General features: G+C 40.0%; 1 protein-coding gene and 1 pseudogene across 1 annotated transcript; both read left to right on the top strand.

Annotated features, from left to right (window-relative positions):
- The first annotated feature begins 622 nt into the window (after positions 1-622).
- LOC104453376 lies at positions 623-4,487 on the top strand. Its single transcript, XM_010067911.3, has 5 exons — positions 623-1,130; positions 2,366-2,535; positions 3,538-3,601; positions 3,912-3,987; positions 4,073-4,487. The coding sequence occupies exons 1-5, from the start codon at positions 929-931 to the stop codon at positions 4,191-4,193; spliced, it is 633 nt and encodes a 210-aa protein (XP_010066213.2). The 5' UTR covers positions 623-928; the 3' UTR covers positions 4,194-4,487.
- A 696-nt stretch (positions 4,488-5,183) lies between these two features.
- LOC104455500 lies at positions 5,184-7,735 on the top strand (annotated as a pseudogene).
- Positions 7,736-10,101: the final 2,366 nt, after the last annotated feature.

The following is a 10,101-nucleotide window of genomic DNA, read 5'->3' as shown; positions in this document are numbered from 1 at the left end:
TGAATGAAACTTTTAAGACCTATAAATAAATTAAGAGAAATAATTATTTAAAAAAAATGTCAATTTGCCGAAATGACATTTCATTCATAAATTCAAACCTTAGACCTTGATATTTTTCAAAATCTCGGCTTGGTAATTTCGATATTTTACTTACCAATATTGGTTTTAATGAAAAGCTTTGGACATCACCATCCTAGCAATGCGAAGAATCACGTAAATAGGACACGAAATGGAGAAGTTTATGGGCCCAAGAAGTGGCAGGACTCGGGTGCCATACCCCGCCCGGCCTATAAGGACGCGTATGACAATGCTTTTTAGATGGGGAAGAGTTTTTTTTTTTTTTTTTTTTTTTTACAAAAATAAATTTTTTTTTTTATTTCTAATTCTATTTTGGGTGCCATGTTCGCCCTGGCTTATAAGTAAGGTGTTGTGGGTGGTGAGTCCCGTCTTTAGTCGCCTCAGATTTATTTGCTAAAATTTCTAGGTTATACGACGGCTCTTGGGTATCATAAAAAAATATATAAAAAAAAAGGGCCTTGAGCAAATAGAAAAAGGATATATATATGGCTTTGTCACTCGACTAAATCCACGGGGGTCTTGGTAAATCGATATATTACGCATATATTGCTCGAAAAGATAGGAGACGCACTTCACCACCCGTGGAGAGCTCACCGGTCGATGGTTGCAGCCTCGCACAGGCGGAATTTCTCCGCTGGCGATTAAAGCGAACGATCAGCAGCGAGCGAGCGAGCGAGCAACTTCCCACAGCGCCAAACTCCCACCCCCCGATTTCCTTCGCCATTCCATCTCCTCTCCGAGCACAAGCGAGCGAGCCATTTCTCTCTCTCCCTCTCTCGCGCTCGCGTGCGTACAGAGGTTGCGGTTGCGGTTGCGGATTCGATTTGAATCAGCCGAGAGAAGAATCCAAATGGAAACGAGCAAAGGGGAAGACGCGGGCGGTCGCCCTCAGGTCCGCCATCCGAACCCTGGCCCTGGCCCTGGCCCGAACCCTAACGGGAGCGCAGGATCGAGAGGGAAGTCGTGCAAGGGGTGCCTGTACTACTCCTCCGTCTTGAAATCCAAATCTCAGCCACCTACCTGCGTCGGCTTCTCCAGGACCCTCAACGAAGGTCCGTCTTTCCTTTTCAACATTTGTCGCTGCTTTTTTTTCCCCTCCTGATAAGAAAATTGACACCGCGAATGGCGGCGAGAGGATTTGGTAATCCGCTGCGATTCGATCTTTTTTCTTTTTCTACTTTTCGTGTTGGGTTTGATGGGTTTGATGATGGCATCGCATTTGAGCAAATTGCTTGGAATTGAGGTCGGAGGGTTTTGCGGGCGCGGGGCTGATGCCCGACAAGATTAACTAGTTGAATTGGGGCACCAAAATTACGATGGTTTTTCATTTCTGGCCTATTCATCGATGTCCTGTCGATGTTTAAGCTTATGCTGCAACATGTTGTCGATAGGTTTTTCTGGCTCTTTGGGATTTTTGTAAGGACATCTGCTGCTACAGGTTCCCCTTCTGATTGTTTTGCCTGTTCGAGATTGTAGAGTTTGGCGGGGATCTTTTTCTCGTGCTTTGCCTTCAAATATAATGGTGCTTCTAGAGTGAGTGGTATGGTCTGATTGTGGGGCGTCCAGAAAGACACTCTGGTAACAAAGCCTTAATGTAAGCTGTACTGGGACAAGCCATGACTTTTGTACTCTGATCTCTGGACCAGCACTTTTTGAGTAGGATACTGGACATGATCTAGGGGAATTTCTATTGTCCCATTGGTGTTTTTACAGGACCAGTCCTGCATTTGATGTGGATTGCTGGATAAAAAGGGGTAAAACATGGTTCGTCAGATATGTCGGTTTTCTAGTTGTAACTGACTGAGGTTAAAGGACAGTTACGGATGCAAAGGTGATCAAAGTTACATTTGATGAAGTAAAATAGTTTATGGTTATATATCAGAAAAGTGATAATGGTCCAGTAGAAAGTGGCCCGAGTGCTTTTGCAAGTGAACAAAGGTTTGAACCTTGCTGGTGCAAGGTCAAATATTTTTTTCATAAGGCCAAAGAAACCATCAGAAGTTGTACTGGTTGAACCATCCACACTGGGTTTGATTGGTCTTTAAGGACTCCAATTCTTTCACATAAACCAGACTATACCATGCTCTGTTTCCTGGTTGAACCGGCCAGTCTTGTCCTGATTGAAAACACTGGTTTGACAATTTGCAATTTTCACTTAAAGGTACTTGTTGTCTTCTCGTTAACCTACAGACAAAATGTTCCGGCTCCATCTTGAGAAAAGCTTGAATCCTTTAGTCCTACCGTATGCTGTTATTTGTATATGCTGACCCTTAGGATTGTTGATCAGTGCCTAGCTATATTGTGGGAGAATCTGAGTTGGAAGCTACCAAAGAGGGCCGGAATCTGAAAGACTTCAGCTATGCCTGTGTTGGTTACTCTGTCTTCTTGGAAAAAAATCATCAATCTTCTGATGCAAAGGATAAACAAGCAGAGCTTCCATTCTGTGTCGGTCTTGAGGTAATGACTCCTCTCTGTCTTCACCTCAATGGGATTGCCTCTCTTTATGAATTAGCTTCTTCCTAATGACATCATGATGGTGTTTTTGTTCAACACAAAACTGGAATACTGCGAACACCTGTTGTAGGTTAATGGTGTATTTTAAGTCTTTTGATGTGTTTCTGTTACAAATTTAAGTCGCTGCAAATGCAGGATAAAAAAAAAAAAATTGTGTAAGATAATGATTATTGAAGTGTGATTTATTTTTGGTTGACTCAGTTATATGTTAGCAGAACGATGCTTTTTGAGATCCTACTTTTGAGCATGATGTGTCAGTTAGGCTATAGTGTGCTTTTCATCAGTGCTTATAAATTTCTTGGAGGCTCGACATTGTTTAATTGTTTTTTGCGGGTACTTGGACAGATTGCCATTTGATTCAGTATCTTTTGTTAGAGAAAGTCCTTGAAAGGACACAGGATACCAAGGTGCTACATATTTTTGCCCATTCATAGTTTTGGAAGAAGTTAATTTGGAGGATGACATGACATAGGCTGCACACTGGTGATTCTAATTTGTAAACCAAGTGTGACCTTAAATTAATCTTGCATGTGCTAATGCTCAAATTTGGACTTGAAAATGTTCAGCTAGGTTACAACAAACTAAGAATCTTTTGCAATGGCTTGATGAGACATCTTTTGAGCTATTGTTTCTCCTTTTTACTGGTTGATGTAGTTGTGCGTTTTCTTAGATGGTTTTAGTACTTTGGAAGCTTCTGTTTTAAGTAGTCAACTGTAAGAGAGCCTTCGATTATCAACCATCTTGTGGGCCAAATAAAATTTTTTAACTGTCTCTTCTGTCGTTGGTATATACTGTAAAATTAAAGCGAACTATAAATCGTCAACCATAGATAGGCTTGGTTATTTGAACATATTCGCTTATTCTTGAGTTGTTTGTTGGTAAAATGGGCATGTTGTATGATTTGTCCCCCACTTTATTTTTATCTGACAGCTAATTTTGTGTCAGGTTCTGTTAGATAAAAGAACAACACCTGCTGAGAATGTTCCTGCCAATCTTCATAAAAAGGAAGGTGAGGAGCTTATTTCTCTTTTGCAATACTTGCCTTATTACTTGGTTATATATTGCCAGCACACACTTATCATTCTCTCTTTGTTCTACCGTGCCCTTAGCCATAATTGGCATATTACTTGGTTATATATTGCCAGCACACATATCATTCTCTCTTTGTTCTACTGTGCCCTTAGCCATAATTGTCCCCTATGCCATGTTCTATCGCCGGCCTTAGGCCCTAGATGTGCTCTTCTCATGCTATTCCGCATTAGTTGCTTAGTGACAATTTGGTTCTTTCTTCTCAATATGGCCAATCCCTGTGTCTTCAGCTCCAGATGGTCATGCTTTTCCTCAACGGCGGAGTTACAAGCCAGCAATTTCTTCTGGCGATGATTACTTTAGTAGGCAAGTCCTCTACTCATTTGTATTATCCTCCTTCGTGTTTTAAGATTACTTGCAAGCCCAGATGACAAATCCCATTGATTTTCAGGTTTAAGAGAAACGCAAGTCTGGTTGCCTCCGGTGTTGCCAGGAATGTGAATAGAGTAGGAAACTACATAAAAGAGAGTGTGGATGATATTTTCCAGCCTTACCGGAGGCGACCGAAGTGAAGCAGATCTTTATGGCGTAGTTGAAGAATGGGCAACTTCCCTGGTCGCCAATTTTAACAGAATCCCAGTTTCTCTGATAGAGTTATTAATATTACTACATCCTTCGTCGAGAAGGGCCAAATTCCATTATTGTAATAAATGAATTTTGACGAGTGCACTTAAGATTCTACTAAGTTTTGAGAATCTCTATGGTTTCAGTTTTGCGCGATTATCATTTCCCGTCTTCAATCTCCGCACTTCACATTTCCTACCTCCTGATGTAGCATCTTGTTTTCAAGCAGTCACCTTTCTCTAGTCTAGCGCGGTGTGTGAATAATGTCTAAACAGTATATGCCTATTATTCACATTCCCTCATCTGATGTATCGTCTTATGTTCAACTTGGCTCGAGATTCAACATGACAGCCGGTTCAGCTTTCTTCTAACAGTTTCTTTTTTAACACGAAGCTTTTATTTTAATTATCTTTCTAGTTTATTTTACTTTTTGCCATGACCGACTCAACAAGCCTTGAGAGGCTAATTATCCAAGAAAAGTTGTCGATGGGCCTTGGCTGTAAGCTGCTTAGCCACTCAAGCCCATGATTGTATCTGTTTAAAGTGTTTTAACCGACTGTTTCTTCCCAGTTTTCATATGAAAGAAGTTGATCGATTTAGTATGTAAAACGGTTACGTCAAAGAGAAGTCAGCAGCCGTTCCCATGTAGTGTCACGGCCTATGATTCTCTCGTACTCGTGAATCCTTGAGAGGAAACTTTGGGTTATCGAGTGAAGAGTGATTATATAAAGGAGTGAATACAGCTGATTTGTGAGAGTAGCATCGGGATAATTGGTGCTAGGAATTCTAGAATAAAACAAATATATCTCTTAGAAGTTCTAAAAGTGGGATTGGCCTCCGTGCACAAATTGATTGATAGCTAATTTCCCTCTCTTGATGAGGCTGTGACAATCTGAAATCAGTTGTTGAGTGATCTGTTGTCCTGCTCAATAGACTAGATGCCTAAGTTAAGCTGGGTATGGTATGATCTTGTATAAGGAAGCTATTTGCCATATTGTTCTCTAGAACAACTATTGACAAAGATTAGCTTGGTGAATTCTGCTCACTAGGCATTGCATGTGTTGTTCCGCTATCAAGGAAATGCCGACCAGTGACACTAGCATGTTACTTCGTCATTGCCGTTTTAGACGGTTTGGGAGACTCATGATTCACTAGTCTTGGTGTTAAATCTATCCCAAAATGAAAACCTTACTTTATCCAAAGAATATTTTAATTAATATTATGAAAAGCCATAAACCCATATACTTATAATAAATTTACCTCAAATTAATTTTTTGACCATGAAAAACCTTATACTCATACACTTAAGATAAATTTACCTTATGTTAGTTTTTATTAAATTTTACTAACAAATTATTGAACTGGATGATATGTAACTCTTTAATAGGTATATCAATTTACGATTTAACCATTTGTTTGTCGTAAGTATATCAGTTTATGATTTTTCTTCAATTTAATATAAATTAATGGAGGATAAGTTTGTCATAAATATACCGGTTTATACTTTATGATTGTCAAAAAATTAATTTGGATAAATTTATTACAAATGTACCAATATATGGTTTTTCATAGTCAAAGAAGTACTTTATGGTAAATTTGTCCCATGTATATTATTTTGGAGTTGAGATGTAAAATCATATATTTATTTTAAATAAAGTATAATTTCAATATTTCCATTTAAATTCTATAAGTCATCTATTGTTGAGAAAATCTCAAATAAGGACCAAAAGTGCCATATTTTTCTTAAAAGAGGACTTGAAGTAAAGTTTGTCTCAAAGAGGGACCAAAAGTGGTCATTTAGTCTCAAAGAAGGACCTCACTCGTCAGCCAATGAATAAATGCATCTTTGATGTATATTCCGATGGCCTGATTAGGGTATTCTTGTCTCTTTTTTTTTTTTCCATTTTTGATTGCCCTATTCATCGTCTTCTTCGTCTCCTGTTCACTTCTTATTGGCCGATCAAGAACACCGGACTTGAGGAAAGGTTGGCAAGCGCCAGCTACTGGTAAGGGCCAGCGAGGGCTCAACGCCCATCATCGGAAGCGAGCGAGGGCTCGACGCCCATCGCTAGCAGTGGGGGAGGGCCATCAAGCCCTCGTTGGCCATGGGGAGGGGGGGCGTCCAAATCGAGGCCCTACAAAGAGGTCCTCAAGGGCAAAATGTGTAGCCGAAGAAGTCGTCGATCTGGGAGTTCAATTGTGTTCCAACTTTTCTACCTCAAGATCTTCATAAAAGGTTTTATCTTGGATTCTGCAAACAACAGTTATGGCCCCATTTCCATTACATGCTTCCCATGTGTCCAGACCATGGGGAGCGTTTTGACCGTTCATTTTGGCAAGCATATGTATCTGCAAACAAAATTTTTGCAAACAAGGTTATGAAAATCATAAGTCCTGACGATGACTATGTTTGGGTTCATGATTATCACCTTATGATCCTACCCACATTTCTAAGAAAGCGATTTCATCAAGTCAAACTCGGATTCTTCCTCCATAGTCTTTTTCCTTCATCAGAAATATACAGAACCTTGCCTGTCTGGGATGAGATTTTGGGGGGATTGTTGAACTGTGACCTTGCAGGTTTCCATACGTTTGATTACGCACGCCATTTCCTTTCATGCTGTGGTAGAATGCTAGGCCCGGATTATGAATCTAAGTGAGGGTATAATGGACTGGAGTATTTTGGTCGGACAGTGTATATCAAAATTTTCCCTGTAGGTGTTCACATGGGCCGGCTTGAATCTGTCCTTAATCTTCTTGCTACATCCACCAAAGTCAAGGAAATTCAAGAACAGTTCAAGGGGATGAAAGTGATTCTTGGTGTTGATGACATGGATATCTTTAAAGGCATCAGTCTAAAACTACTTGCTTTGGAGCAACTCTAGCAGCAGCATCTGCAATTACATGGCAAAATAGTCCTGGTTCAAATTGTGAATCCAGCTAGAGGTTCATGCAAAGATGTCGAAGAAGTAAAAAAGGAGACATATTTAACTGCCAAAAGGATTAATGAAGCTTATGGTGCTGCTGCCGGTTATGAGCCTTTGGTTTTAGTCGACCATCCCGTTCCACGTTACGAGAAGAGTGCCTATTATGCAATAGCAGAATGCTGCACCGTGAATGCCAAGAGAGATGGGATGAATTTAGTTCCTTACAAGTATATTGTCTGCAGGCAGGGAACTCCATGCATGGATGAAGCACTAGGCATAATGAAGGATGCTCCCCGCACGAGCATGCTTGTCGTTTCCGAGTTCATTGGTTGCTCGCCTTCTCTTAGTGGAGCAATTAGGGTCAACCCTTGGGACGTTGATGTTGTGGCTGATGCTTTAAGTTTAGCGATAAACATGAGCAGTTCTGAGAAGCAATTAAGACACGAGAAACGTTACAAATATGTCAGTAAACATGAGCACGCGACTTCACACACGATCTGGAGAGAGCATGCCGAGATCATTACAAGAAGCGATGCTGGGTATTGTTGGAGAAATCTTCTTGAAGTGTTTTGAAGTTAACAAAACGTTTCTATCAGTCTAGTCGAAGGCTTGCGAGACTCTTTGTTTAAAGTCGAAGACCTCCCGGACAGCCAAACTCAAGACTCAAAGTCTATCCTCATTGACAGTCTCTAATCCGTTGAAGAAAGGTTATCCAGAGCTGGATGTTTCGTTAAGGATTTAACCTTATCAACTCGGAGAAGATCTTGTGGCTGGAGAAGACATAACAGAGTCCTTTGATTGATCGAAGATTGACTTGATAATTGAAGATCCGGTGATTGCCTAAATATTATTGGAAGGTTCTGCTTATGGAAACCGAGATCCTGATTGTATGGGCGAACATGATTGATGGGCTATCAACACGTTCCTTTAATAGCTTGAACAATCTTCCTAATTGATTCCGTCCAACGGGTAGATTGGAGGAATTCCTTTGGTAAGTGCCAACGGGTATGATGGCATAAAGGAGTATATAAGGAGGACTGTCTTAGTTGTTCAAGGTGTGTGCGATAGAAGAATTCCAAAGTCTGAAGCTCCTTTTTGTTTAGACAAATCCTTTGAGTGAATACTTGTATACAAAAGAGAGTCTATATTTGTGAGAAATCTTGAGGAGGTGTGGTAGAACATCTACACTTTGTGGAATCAAGGCAAAGCTGTAACTTCTCTTTTGTTCATAGTGGAATCCAGCCAATAGGCTGTCAGTGAAGAAGAGTGGACATAGGCTTGATATAAGCCGAACCACTATAAACCGCGTGTTCAATTTTCTCTTCTCTCAGTCTTACTTTGATTAACGTTTTCTTCAACTGTCTAGTATTGTGCAATTGTTGAAGAAAAATCTTTTATATACCTATTCACCCCCCTCTAGGTACTCATACTAGCAATATCAATTGGTATCAGAGCCTGTGTACTTACTTTATTTGAAGTGTTTTACTTCGTAGTAAAAGATCCATGGCTAGTATGCTAGCACCAGGGCTGATGGAAGGGCAAAGCAATATCAGACCACCCTACTTTGATGGAAATGATTACAACATCTAGAAGAACAAGATGAAAGCTTTCCTATGATCAAAGGATCCTTTGGAATGGGACGTTGTAGAAAAAGGAATTACTCCTACCACTGCATCAATCTCTGAAAGAGGAAAAGAAATTGATGAAACCAGCGGAATGTCTCAAGAAGAAATAATCAAGAGACAAGCACTCAATGCAAAAGCAATTTACTCCCTATATTGTGCTTTATCACCAACTGAATATAATATAATATCTTCTTGTGGTACAGCAAAAGAAGTTTGGGACAGATTGCATATCACCTATGAAGGAACAGATCGAGTGAAGGAAACAAGAATCAACATTCTTCTCGGTCAATACGAAGCCTTCAGAATGAAACCAGGAGAATCTATATCGACATGTTTAGTCATTTTACAGATATTGTGAATGGTCTTGAAAATCAAGGTCAACCAACTTCGATCCCATGAAGGTAAACAAGCTACTGCGTGGACTCTCCAGGGATTGGAATCACATAAAGACTTCGATAAGAGAGACGCAAAGAATTATGCCACTATCTGTCGACGAGCTAATTGGAACTTTTCAGTCTTATGAAGTGGAACAGATCAATGAAGATGAAGATCCAAAAGGTAAGAAATCCATTGCATTAAAATCAAATGATGATTCTGATGATACAGATTCTGAAGAAGATATGGACAATGAGGAGCTTGCTCTCATGATAAGAATATTCAGAAAACTGAATAGAAAAGGAAGAATGGTCAACTCAAAGAAACAAAGCTTTCAAAGACAGCAGACCAAGTCTGTTGATGATGAGGAACCAAACAAAGACGTAGTCGCTTTGAATGTAAGAAAAGGGACACATCGACCCAACTGTCCTCTTCGAAGAAGAAGAGAGGAAAAGCTGAAAAATTTCGAAAAGCTCTCAAAGCCGAAACTGGAGTGATACGAGTGTGAAGAAAGTGATAATGAATATGCCAATCTATGTCGATGGCACAATCAGACTCAGACTCTGGATCAGACTCAGACAGTGAATTTGAGGTCACCGTCAAGAAAAAGGTAAAGTTGTATCTTGACAATGGATGCTCAAGACACATGACAGGAGACTCAAATTGTTTTATAAAGCTTGCTCAAGTAAATGGTGGAAAAGTTTCATTTGGAGGAAACAACAAATGAAGTATTGTGGGATTTGGAACTGTGAAAATTGGAAATCTCACAATAAGTAATGCTTCCTTAGTGGAAGGACTCAATTACAATCTTCTCAGCATTAGTCAACTGTGTGATACCGGTTTCAAGACCTTCTTTCAAGAAGGAATATGCCCAAAGTATATTCTGAAGATTTCCATACTTCTGTATCAAAGTCTGAAGACTGCCAAAC

This window comes from Eucalyptus grandis, chromosome 7 (genome assembly GCF_016545825.1).
Source record: "Eucalyptus grandis isolate ANBG69807.140 chromosome 7, ASM1654582v1, whole genome shotgun sequence".
NCBI classification, from domain to species: Eukaryota; Viridiplantae; Streptophyta; class Magnoliopsida; order Myrtales; family Myrtaceae; genus Eucalyptus; species Eucalyptus grandis.
Note: the sequence above shows the minus strand (reverse complement) of the source record. Positions and strands in the feature narration are given on the sequence as shown.

What these genes read in the sequence shown, in the direction of transcription:
- LOC104453376 (XM_010067911.3), top strand. Translation starts at nt 929, where the DNA reads ATGGAAACGAGCAAAGGGGAAGACGCGGGCGGTCGCCCTCAGGTCCGC. An exon ending in CATTCTGTGTCGGTCTTGAG is followed by an intron (nt 2,536 to 3,537) that starts GTAATGACTCCT and finishes ATTTTGTGTCAG; the next exon opens with GTTCTGTTAGATAAAAGAAC. An exon ending in GGCGATGATTACTTTAGTAG is followed by an intron (nt 3,988 to 4,072) that starts GCAAGTCCTCTA and finishes ATTGATTTTCAG; the next exon opens with GTTTAAGAGAAACGCAAGTC.